This window comes from Dreissena polymorpha, chromosome 14 (assembly GCF_020536995.1).
Source record: "Dreissena polymorpha isolate Duluth1 chromosome 14, UMN_Dpol_1.0, whole genome shotgun sequence".
NCBI lineage: Eukaryota > Metazoa > Mollusca > Bivalvia > Myida > Dreissenidae > Dreissena > Dreissena polymorpha.
In genome coordinates, this window is record NC_068368.1 from 22,699,943 (window position 1) to 22,722,764 (window position 22,822).

The 22,822-nt window shown below is 35.1% G+C and overlaps 1 protein-coding gene across 1 annotated transcript in view; it reads left to right on the top strand.

The window, feature by feature from the left end:
* The window catches only part of LOC127858102 (uncharacterized), a 58,883-nt gene extending 48,942 nt beyond the window's left edge, over positions 1–9,941 (top strand). Inside the window, exons 10-13 of the mRNA XM_052394998.1 lie at positions 23–101; positions 3,227–3,974; positions 5,584–5,678; positions 6,755–9,941. Coding sequence (XP_052250958.1) covers positions 23–101; positions 3,227–3,974; positions 5,584–5,678; positions 6,755–6,984 — 1,152 coding nt within the window. The 3' untranslated portion in view covers positions 6,985–9,941. The remainder of the gene's footprint in view (positions 1–22; positions 102–3,226; positions 3,975–5,583; positions 5,679–6,754) is intronic.
* Positions 9,942–22,822: the final 12,881 nt, after the last annotated feature.

Here is a 22,822-nt window from a genome sequence, read left to right on the forward strand (position 1 = left end):
AACTGCCACCATTATATTTCAGGACACACTGGAGATGTTAACTGCCACCATTATATTTCAGGACACACTGGAGATGTTAACTGCCACCACAGATGAGCAAAGTGAGTAGAACAGTAGTATCCAGTAATTGCTATCATGGCCATTTGGCCTTGGTCTATTGGCAAACATATAGAGAATCAATTGAATTACCCCATGCAGATATTGCGTTATATTATTATTGTTATAGAGACATATTTTTATGTCCCCCGCCACTATAGTGGGGGACATATTGCTTTTGCCCTGTCTGTTGCTTTGTATGTTTGTTTGTTTGCGCAAACTTTAACATTTTTTACAACTTTTGCAATATTGAAGATTGCACAGGGCTTTTTTTCCTTCTTTGAGACTGGCCATGGACGGACATATTGACATTATGACACGGACAATTTATGGACACGGACAATTCATGGACACTGACAATTCAATCTAATACGGCCGCGATTTTTTTTACAAAAAAAATGGACATTTTGTGCTCAAAACTGCCAAAAACGGACATTTCACAATTTAAAATTAAGTTTTGTTTCACCGTTTTCATTTCGATTTTGCAATTTTTGTTTACTAATCGTTTAAATGACGTCGTTGTTTCAATCGATTAAAAACGTCAAATGATTAAAATTTTGAAACCGGTGCATATTAGTTTACGCGCGGCCGATCAACCTCACCATTATCTAAACAAAATAGCGTCGTGCAACTCGCGGTACTATGCAAAAAAGATAAAAAACACACCAAATAATCCAGATTTATTGAAATTCAGAAAAACTATAAAAAAGCCGAAGTTTCTAAAGAAGGGTAAGTGTTTTTACAATGCACAATTAAAACGGACATTAATTAAAATTATGAGAAAAATAATCTGATTTTTTTTTATGCAAATCAAAGCATTGGTAGCCGAAGTCTTGTTATTCTATATCTTATCCGTTTGCAATTATTGTAAATATTGGTTCAAATGAAGTCTAACTGTGATCTATTCCTATGAACATGTTTAACAGTTTCAGTATTATAATGTTCTGGGAAAGATATATTTTAATTAAGATACCAACTATTTCTGAAATCAAAAGTAGTTCTTTTACTCGTTGTACTATATTTCGGATATGTTAAAATTCAGACATCTATAATTTAGTGATATTTATGTGTTCATTTGTTGTTGATAGTTTGTAAAAATATGATTTGTGTTATTTCAGACAACAAGAATGAATGGTTGCAATTATCCTGTGCCTTTCAGTCAAGAAATAGATGTGAAAAATGGTCATTTAATTGGACCTAGAAATCAACCACCACAGATAACAGAAAACCTTTTAACAATAGGTGTTGTTTTAGAATTTGTGAAATTTGATAATAAACAGAAGTTGATTTATAACATGTCCAAATGACCAACTGTTTAACAATTTGAATTAAGATGCTTTATTTTCTGATGTTTGATTCATATTTCCTTTCAGATGATGTACATCTGTGTGATTCTAGGTTTCAATAAATAATTCTGATACATTTATGCAGGATACTGTTACATTATTGTTAACATTATTATATTATGTTGGTTATCTGGTTTATCAAGTGAAAAAAAGTTATTTATATAAAAATAAACCTTATTAAGACTTATGAAGGTACTTGTTGTTATTTATGTATTAATTAACATACTTCTAAAAGTAATAAAAAATACAGTCAATGCCATAATTCATTAATGTAGTAAGGTTTTTTAAATGATTGTTCTTATTAATAAAGTCGGAATAACCAGCAGTTTTCACACCGCGATAAAGTTGCACAACTTTTTTGGGGCCAGTGAAACCCCTGAATATACTATTCATACAAGGAAGATATGATTTTATGACATTATTTACTGACATTTTCATAATATTTAAGTGTTCAACATGCTTTTACTATACTTATGCATTGATTTCTGAATTCACAATTTGTACAAGTTTGCGACTCATTTTTCACAATTTTGAAAAGTTCGTGACTCATTTTTCACAAAACGAGGGGGCCAGGGCCGCTTAAAAAAATCAAGAAAAAAAGCCCTGTAATGCAACTTGATACTTGGCATGCATGTGTTTCTCATGGAGCTTCATATTTTGAGTGGTGAAAGGTCAAGGTCATCCTTCAAGGTCAAAGGTCAAATATATTGGTCAAAATTGCTCATTTAATGTACACTTTTGCAATATTGAAGATAGCAACTTGTCAGATACTTGGCATGCATGTGTATCTCCTGGAGCTGCACATTTTGAGTGGTGAAAGGTCAAGGTCATCCTTCAAGGTCAAAGGTCAAATATATGGGGACATAGTGTTTCACAAACACATTGCTTGTTGAGGTCTGGAATTCAGACCAAACTTTTTTGAAAATAAAATGTTTGCCAATATATTTTGTTTCATTTAAGTAATACTTAAACTTCTGACAATAGAAATGGAAATTTAATTTTAGGAAATCAAAAGCATTTGTAAAAATCAGATGTTTTTGTTTTCCTCTCTACTCAAGCAGTTTTTATATGGTCCTCTTCAACCGTTCTGGAAATGTCTAATAGCATACAATGGCGGCCAAGTGTTAAAAATAAATTGTTGTCACTGAGAACTTCGGAGTTATGGTCCTTGAATTTTTCGAAATATAGCTTTGTTATGATTTAACTCTCTAACTCAACCAGAATTCATCTGATTATTACAAAATATTCTCAAAATGTCTATCATCATTATATGACATGTTGTGTGCAACACCTGTCTCTCTAACGCAAACATCAAGGTCACTTAGAGGTCAGAGGTCAAATGTGCCCATAAAACAGCTTGAAAACTTATGTAGTAGCCATAAATTTGCCCTAATTTTGATTTTATGATAAGAAAGCACAAATACAAACCATTATCAAACAGCATGTCACATGTAAAAGTTGTTTCCCTAACTCAAAGGTCAAGGTCAAATTTATAGTTCAAAGGTCAAATGCAGCTATCAAAAAACTTATTGGGACTGTACTATTGTAATTTATCATGCTATTTTAAAACAAATGAATGTTAATGACCCCTGTGTGCAAGTTATGCTTCTTAATGGTAAAAGGTCAACTTTGGCCATAAACAGCTTCTCTTGACTGTAACTGTCGTTTATTGTGCAATTTAAGTACAGCTTACCACAAAATTACTGCAAGAATTGTCCACCCTAACTGTAACTTAAGCCAAGATGGCGACTTCACCTTTGTACCATTCTGTTCTCACTTACAAGGCAGTTGTAGTGAGGGGCATATGGAGTCCCATGACACCGAGTCCTTGGCATATAGCAGCTCACAGAGAAAGAGGAAATCTTCCAAAGGGTCTGAACTGTCTTCATTGCAACCCAGCAAAGTTCCCAAAATGACTCGATGGCAACCAAGCAAGGCCCCAACAACAACAAGATGGCAACAAAGCAAAGACACCACAACAGCTACTAGGCAACCAAGGAATGCCTTTACATCAACTCCACAGCAACAAAGCAACGCCTCTACAAAAGCTCCAGGGCAAACAAGCAAAGCCTCTACAACAGCTCCAGGGCAAACAAGCAATGCCCATACAACGATACCTTGTCAAGTATTTTACAGCCCCAGAACTCCACAACAACCCAATGATCTTACACCATCTAAAAGGAGACCTAGCCTACGAACTGCTCCTCCGCAACCAAGCAACGCCAGCACAACTGCATGGAAACCAAGCAACGCTAGCACGACTGCATGGAAACAAAGCAATCCCCCCAAAAGAGCTCCTCTGCTGACAAGTATGTCCCCCACAAAAAATCCTTGTCAACCTATCAATGGTCAAACAATGGCTCCATGGCAGCCATTCAATGCCCCCTCAACTCCACAACTACTTACAAACGTTGCACCATGTGGAAGCAGACCTAGGGATGACTCCTCAAGGTCATTACCAGGGAGACAGAGTAACTCTTCCAGATCCAATACGTCTTGCTGTACCTCAAATGCATTCAGGAATCAACAGAAGTAAGTTTCACTTCAACGGTTAAAACTGATGCTTACCTTCACTATCTCAAAGTTGGTGTTCAAATTACTTACAAAGATATATGAAGTTTGCCTTATGATCTGAGAAATAGATTTATTGAATTTAAATGATAAATATATGTGTGATTATAACCATTTTTTCTTCACACATCAAGAAGTGAAGCTATTGTGGTGATTCTATTTCTGGTGCCTGTTGTAAGTCAACAACTTTTACCCCATGTCCACTCTAGATGCTGCATTTTTTGCCCACTTGATCACAAACGAGCTCTACAGGTAAATCTTAAAAAAACTGTGTTTAATACTCTAGAAGCAACATTTATGAACCAATGTATTTTGGCAATTTCTGAATTTGGGTCATGTGTTTACAAAAAATTAGGTCACCTAGTCAAATCTTAGAAACACCTTGCTGCCATGCTTGAAGCCACCGTTATGACTCAATTAGATGAAACTTAGTCAAATTGTTGATCTTGACAACATCTAGCTTAAGTTTGAACTTGAGTCATGTGTGTTCTATAAACTGAGTAACCACGTAAATCTTAGAAATCAGTTTGTCAGAATTGTCATCTTGAAAGCATGTATGTCGAAGTTGAATCTAGATCACATGCCTCAAAAAGCTAGGTCACCGGGCCAGTCTAAGTAAAATCTTGCAATTTTCTTTAAGCAACATATATAACTCATTCTTGATTAAACATGTTCAGAATTTTGATCTTAACAATACCCAGACTATGTTTGAATTTGGGTCAAGTGGGGTCAAAAACAAGGTCACAAGGTGAAGTCATCGACAACTGGTGTATCGTGAAATCAGGTGAGGGCTTTAGTTCCATCATGGCCCTCTTGTTAATTAATATTTCTGAGCCGAAACTATACAATTAAGAATATAAATTTTCAACATATTTTAATTTGACAATTAGGTGTAAAATGTTGGCAATGTTTTAAAAGCTTATTGTATGGCATTTATATCTTGGAACAGGTGTCAACACTCAGAGTTAAACAGATAACGGTTGTGTAAAAAGCTGATAATTCTTTTTTAAACTTTATTATATTTTTTTTTAAATAAATAAAGTTTAAAATCTGGAATTATTGTCCACTTTGACAAACAAGCTAAAGATATTATTCAGCTGTATTATACCTGAAAAAGATTACACAAGAGACTTATTGATGAAAAATAATCTGTTTTGTGCTCTTAGGTTGTTCATGAAGCTGTATGATTTCTTATTACCGTAATTACTCTATGTTTTCGGACACTCTAAGTTTTCGGACACCCCCTTTTTTTAGCAAAAATAATTATTTTTCGTGACTCTTTATTTTCGGACACACGAGTTTTCGTCCGTTATTTATGCCTCAAAATTTTGTTAATATTTTTCTTATCTTAGTTTTCGGACACGAATTTTCTTTATTATTTTGAAGTGTCCGAAAACATAGAGTAATTACGGTATATCGGTTTTGACTTAGCGTTTTTAATGGTATTAATGGTTACTAACAAAACATTGACATTGGAAGTTTAGTAAGCAGAATGTTTGCAAATATGCAATAATTATTTATAATTTTACTAAAATATGTCTCTGTTTCTCGATTACTTTCTTTGGATTAGGTTTCCACAAGGGTTTTGCAGCGTTAATCGGGGCATCTCTGGGTGGCAGTGTCGCGATGACATCTGGAGACCTGGACATGACACAAGCGATATTGGTAAGAACATCCAGTTGATGAACATTTAACAATTGGTGAAAGCTCACCTTAGTTCAATTTGTTATATGTGTGTTTGTGTGTGTTTTGAAGTTTGTTAGGTCTGTCATTGCCTGGGTCTGCATACTGTGAGGACCCAAAGTTTGTGACAACACTCCTACCTGATTAATTAACTAGGCAACCGAAAGTTGGACCGTGTTGTATCAGTGTTTTTTTCACCATTTTGTGGATTGGGCCAGGTCCCTTTGGATTGGTAAAATTTGCCGTGTTTTAACCAAAATGGGGAAATTAGTGCTGTTGTTTCCCCAAAAATGCTTCAATGTTAAGTATACAAGTGTTTTCAGTATTATATTTACTATGGTTGAACTTATATGGATGGAAAATGAACAAAATATTGAGATAAAAATAATAATTTTTTCTTCTTTTTTTGAAACCTTCCATTGGGAATTGTTAGCTCCCATTTGGGAAAAATATATACTTTTTTCCATTGGGAATGGAGCCAATTACCGGACCCGCTTTTGAATGAAAAAAACAACACTTGTGTGTTATGTTGTGGGGTGAAATCGGTGTACCTTGAGGAAACCTCACCTGTCAGGTATGGTGACCATTAACCAAGCTGAAATGCACTGAGAATGGAGATTGAACTTGGGTCACATAGGTGAGAAATGCTTGTACCAACCAGTGCACTTACTGGACAGCCTCAATGTGTAGCAACGAGATATGCTTGTACCAACCAGTGCACTAACTGGACAGCCTCAATGTGTAACAAACATAGATTTGATAATCTGTAAAAATGCACACTGCATAATAAGAACAAAGTATGAAATGCATGTAGTTTTAGATTTCAGCAGACTGACATTCATCTAGGTACACATGTAATAAGGGGGAAGATTGTGAACAAACATTTAGATATGGTTTATTTGAAGTAAAGGTAAAATTTTGAACATTTAGGCAGTGAAAGCATATGGCAATATTTTAAATATTTCAAGACAGTGCATTGCCAATTCAAACCCACGGAAATTTTCCTATAACGTTAAACCACCAAATAGGGTTCACTCAAATGTTTTTGTCCTTTGCAGATGATGACGATTTCTGCGCCCAGTCCTTGGATTGGGGTGCGAAAAGGAAGAAATGGACTTGGGACGAAACAGTTCAATTCTACAAGGCTACAATTAAAATTGGGTTTGGGAAGTGGTCAAAGATTCGCAAAGACTTAGGGACAACTCGCACAGGGCTACAACTTAAGGACAAATGGAGGAATATTATAAAAAGTGGAGATATAAATAAACTGCGTAGAATAAAGAAATAAAGTGCTTATATCACCTGTGGTGATATTTAGTGCTCAGGACCCCGATGTACCTTCAAAAATTTTGAAGATTTGAATCACAAGTGCTTATAATATCAGAATTGAATGAATGTTAAATTCAAGTTTTATCTGAGATCAGTGCTATACCATTATGGCTTATGTGCCAATTTATTCAAAGCAACATATGACCCTCACCGTGGGAAAACAGGGTCAAATGCATGTGCATAAAGTGTCATCCAAGGTTAGCCTGTGCAGTCTGCACAGGATAATTAGGGACGACAGTTTTTCCTTGACTGGATTTTTGTTTTAAAAGGAACTTCCTGTAAACAAAAAATTTACTGCACAGGTTTATCTGGGATGACACACTGCACGTGCAATAAGCCCGGTTTTCCCAGGCGAGGCTCATGTATTAAGAAAACTCAATTTGTTTTTTTGACGAGTGGTTGATTTAACTTTAAAGAAATTTCCCAACTGTTACTTTTCCCCTTAAACTTACATATCTCGTTTTAAAATAATTTTTAATTTACATATTTTCAACGAAAGATGTTGCTCAAATGACTAAGTTAGCAGAAAACTGTTTATATCAAAAATAATGTTTGATATCAAAGTTTCTCTTAAGATCAATTAAGATCAGAGTTTTGCTAGGGAATACTGGCCTAGCAGTGTTATCTAAGCTTGTCATCAAATCATAGTACAACATTCACTTATTAGCAGGCTTTGTAGCAGTAATTTTGGTTTGGCCAGTTGAGCTATAATTTGGTGAAATCAGGTCTGTGCTTTTGAAACTTGAAAATATTTCTTGTTTATTTTACCCTATAGAAAGTAAGATTTTGTCGAGGAAGTGTTGTTGTTTTTTAATTGAATTTTGAAACTACTGTAATGTAAAAAAAGATATGTTGAAAAAGGCCCCAGGAAAAGGTAATATTTTTTATCCCTGCCAAAGTTGGAGGAATCAAGAATTGGTGTAGTCTATCTGCCATTCTGTCTGTCTGTCACAAAATGTTGAAATTTGCGTCGGATATCAATTCAACAAATTCGCTTGATTTATAAGGACTTATGTTTTTAGTAGTATTAACTAACGATACAACTGTAACATAATACACCTTTGGATAATGTTTTCTCAAAATTGGCAGGACCTCAACTTTGTGTGGTTGTTGTGCATTGTGTGGAGGTTTTTATTCAGTTTTTAGTTGCAATTTTTCAGTTATCAAACTTTTGTTTCTATAGGTTAGCTGTTGTTGTTTATTTACGATCAATTTACCAGTCTTAAATGGAAAATAAGTTATTTGTTAGTTGTTGTTGTTTATTTGTGATCAATTTACCAGTCTTAAAACAGAATGACTTATTTGTAAGCTGTTTTAGCTCCGATGTTTTCGGAGAAAACCTGAGGTATTTTCATAGCCAGCTCGTCGTCCGGCGTCGTGCTTAAACCTTTACATTTTGTTAATCTTTTGAACATTGGCTCTAAAATCAAAGTGCTTCCACTTACAACTTTGAAACTTCATATGAAGATGCACCATGATGAGTTTTACTTGCCACACCCATTTTGGGGTCACGAGGTCAAAGGTCAAGGTCACTGTGATAAAAAAAATAAATAAAAAAATTCTGCCAAGCTTTCATTTGTTCAAAACTGCACCAGCAGCCGATTCGGTGCTCTTGTTGTTTCTCTGTGATCAATTTACTTGTCTTTGTGGATAATTAGTTATTTGTTAGATGTTTTTGTTTATTTGTGATCAGTATACTAGTCTTAAAGGATAATTAGTTATATGTGAACTGTTTTTGTTTATTGGTGATCATTTTACTAGTCTTAAAAGATAATTAGTTAGATGTTAACTGTTTTTGTTTATTGGTGATCATTTTACTAGTCTTAAAGTAATGTTAGTTATATGTGAGCTGTTGTTATTTATTTGTGGTCAATTTAGCAGTCTTGAAGGAGAAGTGTAAAGGACAAAAATTGTTTTACTGATACTTCATAATGACCTTTTGGTAATTCATTTTTAGCTCATCTATTTTTTGAAAAAAAATTATGAGCTTTTGTCATCACCTTGGCGTCGGCGTCGGCGTACAGTTAAGTTTTGCGTGTAGGTCCACTTTTCTCATAAAGTATTTATGCTATTGCATTCAAACTTGGTACATTTACTTTTTATCATGAGGGGACTGGGCAGGCAAAGTAAGATAACTCTGGCTTGCATTTTGACAGAATTATGTTCCCTTTTTATACTTAGAAAATTGAAAATTTTGGTTAAGTTTTGTGTTTAGGTCCATTTTATTCCTTAAGTATCAAAGCTATTGCTTTCATACTTGCAACACTTACTAACTATCATAAGGGGACTGTGCAGGCAAAGTTATGTAACTCTGACTGGCATTTTGACAGAATTATGTGCCCTTTTTATACTTAAAAAATTGAAAATTTGGTTAAGTTTTGTGTTTAGATCCACTTTTTTCCTAAAGTATCAAAGCTATTGCTTTCATACTTGCAACACTTACTAACTATCGTAAGGGGACTGTGCAGGCAAAGTTATGTAACTCTTACTGGCATTTTGACGGAATTATGGGCCCTTTATACTTGAAAATTTGGTTAAGTTTTGTGTTTTGGTCCACTTTACCCCTAAAGTATCATAGATATTGCTTTCATACTTGGAACACTCGCAAACTATCATAAGGGGACAGTAAAGGACAAGTTGCATAACTCTGGTTGTCATTTTTACGGAATTATGGCCCTTTTTTGACTTAGTAACTTTGAATATATGGTTACATTTTGTGTTTAGATCTTTCATGCTATCATGAGGGTACTGTACCTGGCAAGTTGAATTTTACCTTGACCTTTGAATGACCTTGACTCTAAAGGTCAAATTATTAAATTTTGCTAAAATTGCCATAACTTCTTTATTTATGATTCGATTGATACTTTGACAAAACAACTCTTACCTGACATACAACAATAGATTTCACCCAAACCATCCCCCACGCCACCCCCTCCCCCGAATCCCCCCCCCACCCGAATCCCCCCTCAATCGCCCCTAATTATTTTTTTTATATTGAAGATCATCTAATAAATGAGCACCTCACCCTCACACTTTACCCCCCCCCGACTCCAAAAAAATAATTTTTATGCCCCGGTAGGGTGGCATATAGCAGTTGAACTGTCCGTCAGTATGTCAGTCAGTCTGTTGGTCCGTCCGAAAAAAACTTAAACATTGGCCATTTCTTTATCACTTTTCAAGATAGCAACTTGATATTTGGCATGCATGTGTATCTCATGGAGCTGCACATTTTGAGTTATGAAAGGTCAAGGTCATCCTTCAAGGTCAAATGTCAAATTTATTGTGTCTGTCCGTCCGAAAACTTTAACATTGGCCATAACTTTTTCAATATTGAAGATAGCAACTTGATATTTGGCATGCATGTGTATCTCATAAAGCTGAACATTTTGAGTGGTGAAAGGTGAAGGTGAAGGTCATCCTTCAAGGTATAATGTCGAATATATGGCGTCTGTCCATCCGAAAACTTTAACATTGGCCATATTTTTTTTAATATTGAAGATAGCAACTTGATATTTGGCACGCATGTGTATCTCATGAAGCTGCACATTTTGAGTGGTGGTAGTTGAAGGTCAAGGTCATCCTTCAAGGTAAAAAAAATAAAATTTTCCTAGCGGCGTTCTCATGAAGCTTCACATTTTGAGTGGTGGAAGTTCAAAGTCAAGGTTCAAGGTCAAGGTCATCCAAGGTCAAAGGTAAACAAATAATTTAAAAAATCAAAGCGGCGTTCTCATGAAGCTGCACATTTTGAGTGGTGGAAGTTCAAGGTCAAGGTCATTCGTCAAGGTCATCCTTCAAGGTCTTAGGTAAAAAAATTAAAAAATTCAAAGCGGCGTTATCATGAAGCTGCACATTTCGAGTGGTGGAAGTTCAAGGTCAAGGTCATCCTTCAAGGTCAAGGTCATCCTTCAAGGTCAAAGGTCAAAAAAATATATATAGAAATTCAAAGCAGCGTTATCATGAAGCTGCACATTTTGAGTGATGGCAGTTCAAGGTCAAGGTCATCCTTAAAGGTAAAAAAAATAAAAAATCAAACGGCGTTCTCATGGAGCTACACATTTTGAGTGATGTTAGTTCAAGGTCATCCTTCAATGTCAAGGTCATCCTTCAAGGTCAAAGGTCAATTTTTTTTAATTTCAAAGCGGCTTTCTGATGAAGCTGCACATTTTGAGTGGTGGAAGTTCAAGGTCAAGGTCATTCTTCAAGGTCAAGGTCTTCCTTCAAGGTCAAAGGTGAAAAAAATATTTGAAAGCGGCGTTATCATGAAGCTGCACATTTTGAGTGGTGGATGTTCAAGGTCAAGGTCATCCTTCAAGGTTAAGGTCATCCTTCAAGGTCAAAGGTCAAAAAAATATTTCAAAGAGGCGTTCTCATAAAGCTGCTCATTTTGAGTGGTGGAAGTTCAAGGTCAAGGTCATCCTTCAAGATCAAATTAAAAAAAAAACTATATTTTTTTTTTCAAAGCGGCGCAATAGGTGGCATTGTGTTTCTTACAAACACATCTCTTGTTTTTTTCAAACATGGTTAAAAACACAAATATTTATTTTTATAATTTTATAATTGAAATACCGTCCAACCATCCTACCCAAGAATCCCCCCCCCAATTTTTTTTTTATTTTTTTCGCATTTTTGGAAGATAATGTAGTAAATGACCACACCCCCACACTATACACCCCTCTCCACTCCACCCCTCCCTCCTTTGTGATTGAAATTGAGATAGGTCCCTTCACCTTAAAAAAGAAAAATAGATGAGCGGTCTGCACCCGCAAGGCGGTGCTCTTGTTATATTGGTGTAGAAATATTAGTTTCCGCTTGTTTTTTATGCCCCCTAAAATCATAATAGAGTTAACTTTACATGGTAGTGATATATTGTGAAACCTATAGTATTCATCTAGCACTAATGTTTGTGTATTTTCATTGGTACTGCTCAACCATGAAATAATATGTTCCACAACTGTTAATGTTAAAAGTCTGATATCATTAGAAATAAGTCAGTCTGATTTATTTTGCAGCATGATAGCTTTTACATTTGGGCATTGTCGTGCAGTTTTTGTCCTACTTCACTATTTATGTTTTTTTTGTCTCAAGCATTTACAGTTGTTGGACCTAATAGCACATTCATCACATGATACTTTATTAAAAAAAACTGGTTCAGCTTGAGGGAAACAATTCAAAATCATTTTAATCAGAATATGAACTTGTTCAATAACGCAGTATGGTGCGATGCATCAGTTAGAGTTTTGGTCTTCTTTAGCAAAAAAAGGACATTTTTGGACAAATAGGGCTCATAAATTAAATCCTTAAGTAAACTTGATATAGTGAACAATGGATACAAATCCTTAACTAAACATGATATAGTGAACAATGGATATAGTGAACAATGGATATAGTGAACAATGGATATAAATCCATAATCATAAGCCTTAAGTAAACATGATATAGTGAACAATGGATATAAATCCATTATCATAATCCTTAAGTAAACTTGATATTGTGAACAATGGATATAAATCCATAATCATAAGCTCGAGACTGGTTTTTAGCCCGACTATTACATATGAAATATATATAGTGGAACTATCCTACTCACCCCGCCGTCGGCGTTAGCGTGCAAATGTTAAAGTTTTTGTACTACCCTAATTATTTTCATTGTCCCTTGACATATTGCTTTCGTATTTTGCAAATTTTTTTACCAACATGACCCCAATCTATAAACAAGAGCAGACATCTCTATCAAACATTTAGTCATAATTATGGCCCCTTTTCCACTTAGAATATGCAGCAAATGTTAAAGTTTTCGTACTACCCCATTTATTTTCATTGTCCCTTAACATATTGCTTTTCTATTTTGCATACTTGTTAACCAACATCACCTAAACCTATAAACAAGATCAGACAACTCTATCAAGCATTTTGTCATAATTATTGCGCCTTTTATACTTAGAATATATTCATATTATTGATAAATCTATGTAAAAGTTTGCTTACTTTCCCAAATACTCCTATATCCTTTGACATATTGCTTTTATATGTTGAATACTTGTTTACCAACATGACCGCAACCTATAAACAAGAGCAGACCACTGTATCAAGCATTTTGACATAGTTATGGCCCCTTTTACACTCAGATAATTGAACATTTTGCTTAAATTGCCATAACTTCTTTATTTATGATCACATTTTATTATTACTTTGACAAAACAACACTTACCTGAATACCACAATGGATTCCACCCAAACAATACCCCACACCCCTACCCAGAATCCCTCTCCCCAAACCTCCCCCCCCCCGATTTTTTTTAAACATCTAATAAATTACAACAGCCCACACTATACCCCCCTCTCACCCCCACCCGCTACCCCCCAACTCCTCCATTTTTTTTAAACATCATCTTATAAACTACCACACCCCACATTATACCCCCCTCTCACCCCCCGCCCCCTACCCCCCTACCCCCCAAATTCTTTTTTTTCCTTTATTGTTTTTGAAAGATCGTCTTATAAATTATTGAATATGAACAATTTCCCCATGATGGCTTACGTTATACTGTCAAGCACTCAAATAGTCGAGCGCGCTGTCCTCTGACAGCTCTTGTTTATGACATGAGCAGAGTTCTGTGACAATGAGCAGAAAGTGGTGGGTCTGTTGTTTATACTTAGATAGTTTCTGTAAGATTTTAACTACATGTCTTTCTCTTAACATTGATTTTCAAAGCATTGATTATGCAAGTACATGTATATAATTTTTTATATATATAATTTTCCTGAAGTTGTATTTTTTTTAAATTTTGATAAAATAAGCCTTTTGTTTTATTAGCTCACCTGAGCAGATAGTGTTAATGAAAGCTTTTAGGATACAGTGATATCCATTGTCGGTAAGTATGAGCATGGCCTTTTGTTTTATTAGCTCATCTGAGCAGATAGTGTTATTGCAAGCTTTTAGGATACAGTGATGTCCATTGTCGGTAAGTATGAGCATGAGGTTGGTAGGTTAACCTTTTCTTTTACTGACTTCCCCTCCTTAACCAAAGACATATTTTAATGGAACTTTACAGGTTTGATACTCGGGTGACCCTTTTTCAAATTAAATCAGGGCTTTAATATATCTTATATCTACAATATTATTAAATATGTCATACATCTGTTCAAATCATACGATCACATTTGCCCAGACCTGGGGGTTTCTTGTTTTCCTTATATGTATAGAGTTAAAATTTTAAAGTCTTACAGGTTCAGAGGAAACCAAAGTATCCACGTCCCAGGGAACACATGATTTTTACAGACTTACGTAGGAGAAACTTTTAAAATCTTATTCTCTGAAACTGCTAGAGTTTGGTTTCGAATATTTGATGGGCAACATGGTATGATTATCCTCTATTAAATATGTTCAAACCAATTCCCCATGGGTCAAAATTGGCCTCACCCTAGGTGTAACTTGTTTAAAAAAAATTATAATAAGAAATGTAATTTGTTCTTATACTGTCTCAAGCCATATCAAATGAGTAATACGAAACATTGATACATAGAATTTATAAAATCACAAAATATGCACATCAGATCTGTCTGCAGTGATATTATACTGGAATAACAAATTTATTGTGTTGTTTCTCAGTTTAAATAATTAGTTTTGTAGATTTTTATGCTCCACGAAAGTTTGGAGCGTTAAATAACACATATTTTCTGTAAGTAATAATTGTTGCTTTGAAGTAACTTAAGTTTACAGGGGTTGGAAACTAATCTTCCCAATAGTTAACACTTGATGTTTATATGTCTTTTCTTCTGTCTGCCGCTTTCTTCAATTGCACATGACATCTGTGGCATTTATAAACAGATTAAGTGTCTTTTAGGGTGGACATGCACATTTTGTGAGGTCTTTACACTCCAATGATTTTTAGGGAGCTAATGTCATTTCATTTATAATCACATTTTCAAATGAATATTTGTTGTTTTTTGTAAGAGATCTGAGAGATCTAAGGAGTGTATGATCTGCATTTGATAAAATTTTGTATTCAGTATTGTACTTATATTGTGTACCTGCCAATATGGATGGGTAATCCAATGTTTTTTCCACTCCATTGATTTTTAGGGAGATTTATAATAGGACATTTTTATATGAATATTTGTTGTTTTTTATGCATAGGGTTGCATTAGCTTTCGCACTCCATCCGTTTGTCAGTCTATCCGGCATTCTGTTTCAGGATTTTTTCCTATTCGCTTTCAGATGTTGGCCAGATTTTTGAATTTGAGTCTACCTGTATGACTTACAGATCAAGTTCGAATTTCTTTCCAGTCCATTGATTTATTGTGAATTTACAATCTTAAGTCTTTGAAATCTCTCTAGATTAACAGTTTTCAGGACTTTTTTCTAACGCTTGCAGCTATTGACCTGATTTTTGGTGTGTTAGTTCTGGTAAGGTCCATTTATTTTTGACGAAGTTACAGGCCTTGGAACTGAACGTTTTCTTTAAAATAATATTTTTTTCCAAATCGTTTTCTGAATCTCGTTTAGATATTGACCTAATTTTTGGTATGTGAGTCTACCTTCATGACTTACAGATCAAGTTCAAGTTTCATTATGGACCATTGATTTTTGATGAAGTAACGGGCTTTGGACATTTTTTCTAAAAAAGCTGCTGTGCTGCTTCAAAGTGCAGTTAGGGGGCATTGTGGCATTGTGTTTCACAAACACAGCTCTTGTTTACCAGATATTTTATGACCAAAAGGTGAAATGTTTGATTCACCTGTTTTTCAGTTAAAGTCAAAAAAAGTTATTAGTATTTCGTATTTTCGTTAAGAATTTAGTTTATATTAGTTATAGTTTATTAGATAATTGTGTCTTTCAGATTTTTCAAATAAAGATTTTATTATTATCCCCGATTTGATAATTCTATGTATGGTGGCAGTTTTGTCTTAATGTGTGCTGTTTTGAATACTTACGTTTATGAATTTTCAAAAAGGCGCATATGGACAAATACATGATTTAAAAAAATAAAAACCATAAGTTACTTAAGCTTATGTTTAAGACAAATAAATATTGATAATTTAATGACTGTTTTATCCCTTTGTAATTTCAACAAAAAGTCGAAAATGAAAGATTCTTATTAAAAGTTGTGTCTTTGAAATTTCCCTGGGAGAAGATGTTGACTCTCTAAAATAAGAGCTTTGTTTTGTAAATCAACTCATACTTATCAAAAAATATACATTTAACTTTTTTAAACATACCTTTAATGCATAATCACTGCATAATTTATCACAAATTATTAAAGTATGTGCATTAAATGTATTTATATATTGTAAATGTACGTCATTTGTGCATGTAGCATACTTTTTGTTTTGAATCCTGCCGGATAACAAAAATATAAGAAGGTAACAACTTGAAAGGCTGTCTGGTTAGCGCAGTGCTTGGTACATGCGCTTCTCACCTAGGTGACCCGGGTCACACCCCGTTCCCGGCAGCGCGTGAATTTGGTTGGTGTCACCATACCGGACAGGTGGGGTTACTCCGGCTTCCCTCCACAGCACATGACCACATCAAATTGAAAATCTTTCAGTTACAACTAAATAGCTGGAAATTGCATCTATCATCCATAATTTGTACATTTTCGTGAGTCTATTAGTAAATAAGGTAGTAGGGAAAACGTTGTTGTATACAAAGCAATCACTGTTTTGATTTAAGGTTGGCACTACAGGAATCTTTGACAGTTGGCAAGAAACCCTCATCAACTTGAGAGAAGCCGGCAAAACAATGACAATAAAACAATGACTGTTTATTCTTGGCGAATTATTTCTTACATACTGCATGGCCTATCTTTTTATTGTTTAAATCTTTTCGGCTTGGAATGCTCTTTTTAGAAAAGGTATTGGTATGAGGGTCTTTACGCTCAAAACTGTATGCGTCCTAAAATTGCCAAGCTATTAGAGAATACCAGGTCAAAAATATACATAAAAGAGGTCGAACCATAGAACATAATGACGATTATTACGTTAATTAAACAACAGTACAAGTCAATTGAAAACATTCGGATTGGTCTTAAACAATCAATCAGAATAACCATAACTTGAATACAAGTGTATGAACGATAAGACAAACACAATTAAGGTTATGATTAGAAATGTCGCAGGTAAAAAAAGAGCTGACATAGTATTGAATATAACTCAAAAATGGTATTTTAGTATTAGTGTTAAAAGGATATCATTGGAAAATTTGAACACATACGGATAAAACATTCAGTATTAAAAACAACGGCACAACATAAATTGTCAACAAAAGTGACAAAAACAGACCATAATTTGAACAATGGCGCTGCGACCTTAAACAAAATGTATATCAAGTACACGCACTAGTAAAAAAGGCGAAAGATTACCTGCAATGAGGTAAACACAAATTGTACAGCATAACAACAAAAGTAAAATATAAAATGTACTTATCAAAAGGCAAGCAGTCGTATAGTAAAACACTGGAGAAGCGGCCATAAACCGTCAGATAACAGGAGATAAATGTATATACAAGAATATTGGCCTTAATAACAGGAATTGGTAAAAGGTGAAAGCTTACCTGCAGCCTTAAACTGCCAGGAAAACCTTAATAGTAAAGCAAAACAACAAAAGTAAAAAAAAGAAATTGTACCGTGAAAGAAGAAAACAATCGCATAGTAAAAACAATGGATCTGCGACATCAAACCGTCAGACATGATACTAGTAAAATATATTCAACAAACAGGTGAAAAAGTACCTGCAGCCTTAAACTGTCGGGTAAACATAAATTTTACAGCAATGCAACAAAAATAAAATAAAATATCAGATATCTTTACCCCTTAAAGATTTACGGAGCTACAAAAGGTTTTTCATAAATTCACCCAATTTCACCCTACGAAACGTGTATAACGTTTGAATGCGTAAGTCAATATCTGATTTGTTTGTAATACATGTCCGAAATATATCGCGGTTGCGATAAATCGTAGTGGGGAAAGAGGGAGGACACTTGGGAGTCATTTGCAGGAGGTTGGCCTGTTTGTCGCATGCAAATATGCTAATCTTTTGTTATCAGGTGATCAGTAATATGCCCCCATTAGTGTATGCCAAGTTCATTATTATGATTAGCAGATTAGTGGGACCGAATAATCGTTAAAGACTGAAACAATGAAACAAATTGCCAATTGGTCGTATTCAATTAATAATATGGCCAAACTGATAACAATCTTACCTTAATCGGCGCCAAATAGAGAAGGTGCGAACCATATTGGTTATTATTAGTAAAACTACTTTGGTCAGTTTTCAAGTTTCAAGAGTTTTGCATCGTAAATATTTGATAACTTTAAGAACAGTTGTTTGTCAGAAATGTTACTTTTAGCAATGTCAATGAATTTAGCAAATTTAAATTTATACACTGTAACTCCAATATAACATGGCTGACGGGGTCCAAGTCTCGATAAATGTGAACATAACACGAACATACGCCATTTTTCGGAAGTGTCAAATTAACAGTGCACTATGGGAAAGATATTCCATAGGGCACAGTTCAGATTTAATTGTAACAACCAATTGACGAGTTAGTTTAAATTAGATTGAACGCAATAGGATACAAAAATGAAAGTGAATTTCTGTAAACAATTATCCTGCGTTTGGATGAAACTATCGTCACAATTGCTATTTTCTCGTTACCGGTTATGTTTTCAATTGCATTTTAGCTGACCATTTTTTAATTTATATTGTCTACAAATACCAATGATTTGAAACATGTATCGTAAAACTTGTCAAAGCTGTTAAAGGGGCCGTCCAACAGATTTTGGCATGTATTGAAGTTTGTCATTAAATACCTTAAATGCTTTATATTGATAAATTTAAACATTTGAACTAAAAATCTCCAGTAAAAAACACACTGACCCCTGGATTCCTGAAGTAAAAAGCATCCCGCTTAGACCACTCGACCATCCACGCTCATGTTTTATACGGATGTATTTTTTTAGCTATAAAGTTTCCCAAAATATCGTTTCGCGTCGATACGACGCTTTATCTGTTGGACGGCCCCTTTAATGATTAAAAAGATCGATAGCCCATAAACGAAACGCAAGCCATTGTCACACCTGTATTGTAGATAAACGCAAGCAACCAAACACAAAAATATGTTCTGTATTAATTGGTAATCAATGCCGAGAATGTATATCAGTCAGGTTTTGATCACAAATCGCCATCATTTAATTTCGTTTATTGTCGTTGATGTCGATCCACTGCGTGGAGGCTGTATAATCTGCAACAACACTAATAAACAAAATACACAAATGGGTAATAAAAATATGATCTTTATTACCCGTTTTGTGTATTGTGTTTTTCAATGTTGCTGGCCAAGGATCCCAGTATTCACATGCAGTATGTGAATATTCCTTATATGGCTGTATTCAAAGTACATGTTTGCGTCTGGTCATTAACATTATTAAGCATTATTGGATAAAAAAAATTAGTCCTAATGATACAATTATGTGGTGCCCGTAAAAGTCACTGTGGACATTTGCAGTTTGTTTAAAGTCCTTATTAAGTAAGATTCATAGTAGATGTTCAAGTGTATCTCGTTCTATTTTTGTATATTTGCATTTGCAAAACATAGCAACAGTTTTCAAAGGACTGATACATAATTATATAATGTATTAACTGTTCACATTTTACGTGTCACACAACACTACTTTCTGTGTTGAGTGACATACATTGATGGTAAACAGGGCTTTTTTCCTTCCTGTGCAAGGGCCTTATAAAAGCCCCTTTCCCGAAGTCTGAAAGTCCCCTTCCTCAAATGGAATTTCTTAAATGGATGCAATGTTTCCCAAATTTCAAGCTTACTTTTGGGATTTTTTTTCAAATTTGTCTGTTTTGTAAATATTTTCCCCCAAAATGGAAGGCCAGTCTTTTTCCCCAAATCGACATGGAAAACAAGCACTGGCGTATGTGTCCTTCTGACACATCTCATTATTTGTAGCTTAGCATTATGCAAATAACTAACGACCTGTTCATCAACCTTCTTACCAACCTTTATCACAAAAATAATAAACCCTTAATTTTATAAAGCTGGACAATACTTCAATATAAAGAAGTGAAACTCCAGCTGCTGGGGCAGTATTGAATTCTCATTATATACAATTAGTTGGTCCTTTATTTAAAGAGATCTTTTCACGCTTTGGTAAATTGACAAAATTGAAAAAAAGTTGTTTCAGATTCGCAAATTTTCGTTTTAGTTATGATATTTGTGAGGAAACAGTAATACTGAACATTTACCATGCTCTAATATAGCCATTATATGCATCTTTTGACGATTATAAAACCTAAAAATTATAAAGCGTTGCAACGCGAAACGATAATAATTTGGAGAGTTCTGTTTTTGTCGTTAAATTTTGTATAACTACGAAGATTGCTTATATAAGGTATAAAATACTCGGCGGAATAGCTCAGTAGGCTAAAGCGTTTTTACTTCAGGACTCTGGCAGGACTCCAGGGGTCACTGGTTCGAAACCTGCTCCGGGCAATGTTCTTTTCCTTTTTAAATGTTGTTCTTGATTTTTTACTGGAGCTTTTACGATCCAATGTTTACATTTATCAATATAAAGCATTTAATGAATAAGTTAAAAAATGCCAACATCTGTGAAAAGGCCCCTTTAAGGCAAGTGGCCGATTGTCAAAACAGTACAAAACAGTACAAAACAGCACAATACAAAACAACATGAACACATATAAGAATAAAGCTCGAGTCACCGCAGTGGAACGGTCAATGCAAAGAATTTGTGGTTTAAACCGGTTTTAGATATTAAATACATGAACTATTTTGGGATGACGATATTCCAAGTTCTGTCATCATGGAAAGGATTACCATAGAAAAGAAAAAGAAAGAAAAAGGCAACAACATTACATAGGTATGTTTCTTTGCTGTAAAATCTATATAAACAAATCTGCGCCAAACACTGGGAAAATAAGGTTTAATGCATCCTGGAAAATTGTCATCCCAGATAAGACTGTGCAGTCCACACAGGCTAATCAGGCAGGGCACTTTCCAACAAGACTTCTACTTTGACGAAAAAAAAAATTAAGAAAAAGTGTCGTTCCTGATTAACCTGTAGAAACTGCACATTCTAGTCTGAGACAACACTTTACGCACACGCATTAGACCCTGTTTCCCAGACAAGGCACACATGTAAAATTACATGCATCCAGATTAAGAAATACATTATAACAATTCTACAATAATGTCTAACCGGCTTATTAATACTGCACATTACTATATTGCTAATACTACAGATACATGCATATAGAAATGTTTTGCAATATTTGTCTTTGTTGCTGCAAGATTTAGTTAAGACTGACAAATCCATTGCCCGGAGCCCGGGGGCTACCGACTTTTTTCATCGGGCTACTGAAATTTTCCAGCTCACGCCCGCCGGGCTACTATAATTCTTTTAGAGCGGTAGTCCGGTTTATTGACAGGCATACCTATAATAAACACGCTGACCATGTGTGTGTACACTGTGTACTGCTTATAATCCGATAACAAAGTGCAATCAATTATCTAATCAGCCATCGATCACATGCGGCAGGGACGGTGGTGATTAGCAAGTTAATTGTTTGTTGTTTATCTAACGGTTATACAATTTACCCCCGCACGGATCTTTAAATGACCGTGACAAAGCAGTCCCTTAATATTAGTGCTATAACAACACACTCGTGCCTCTTCGCGCGTGCCGCGAGTTGTATAATGATTACGTGATAATTGATTGACCATCCGATTAATGCAGGTTTTTGGCAGACGGCACAGTTAAAGAAAGTCGGCAAAAATAATTCAAGAAAAACAAACTTGATCAAAGGCCTATTAATTGCGTAGATCAACTATACTGTCCAGCGAGTTTTGTCAGTTTGTTAATCCACCGATAATTACGAGTAGCACCCATCTTATATAAACTGGAATCTCAGTTCATTTTTTTATACTAAAAAGTCGTAATACTACACATGAACATTGAGAAAACCACAACACGCCGCCCATCCGAATTCGCCACAGTTGAACACAAACTAATGTTGAACCCATATCGATCGCTTGTGAGGATGGTGCCGACACCGGCACGTTGAGCCTTCAATTACTTGGAATTACTCGAAAAGACAAGGATGATAATCTAAGCATGTAGTCCACCGAGTAAATTCGAGCACATGTGCTGAGTCATTGTCGCTTAGGTAGCGGTAAAAGTTCTGTGCACTATATGAGCACGCTACAGTTCGTTGGTCAGTTGAAGCCACTCAATACATTCCAAGTGCCGCGCCACGCTGTCCGTCGGAATGCGCCCCAGTTAGACAGGACCTAATGTTGGACCCATCTCGATCGGTTGTGAGGAAGTTGCCTGGCCCCGGCACAGATATGCGCTTGGAAGTCGGCCATGGGATTTTAGGAGCCCGACAGGAGCCGGTGTACATTTACTGGTAATAAAGAACTTTTCGGCAGAATCATATAACAAAAACATTTTAGACAATGTCATTTCTCTAGCGACAGAGCACTTTTAATCTTAAACAAACAAACTCTCTCTCTCGAACAAAATCAATATCTACGTCATCATCAATATCACTGTCACTATCTGACAAGTAAGGAGGGTTTTCCGAAAAGAAAACTTCATCAACAGAAGATTGAGAGTCATGCACTGAAAGGTTTTGGTGATAGTGATCATCTTTAAGAAAATTTGAAGAACTTTCATTGTCAACTGAAAGCTGTGTTTCTTCACGTTGGTCTGTACAGTCTGTTAATTCGGACAAATTAGAATAAAACTCTTCCAATTTTTTTA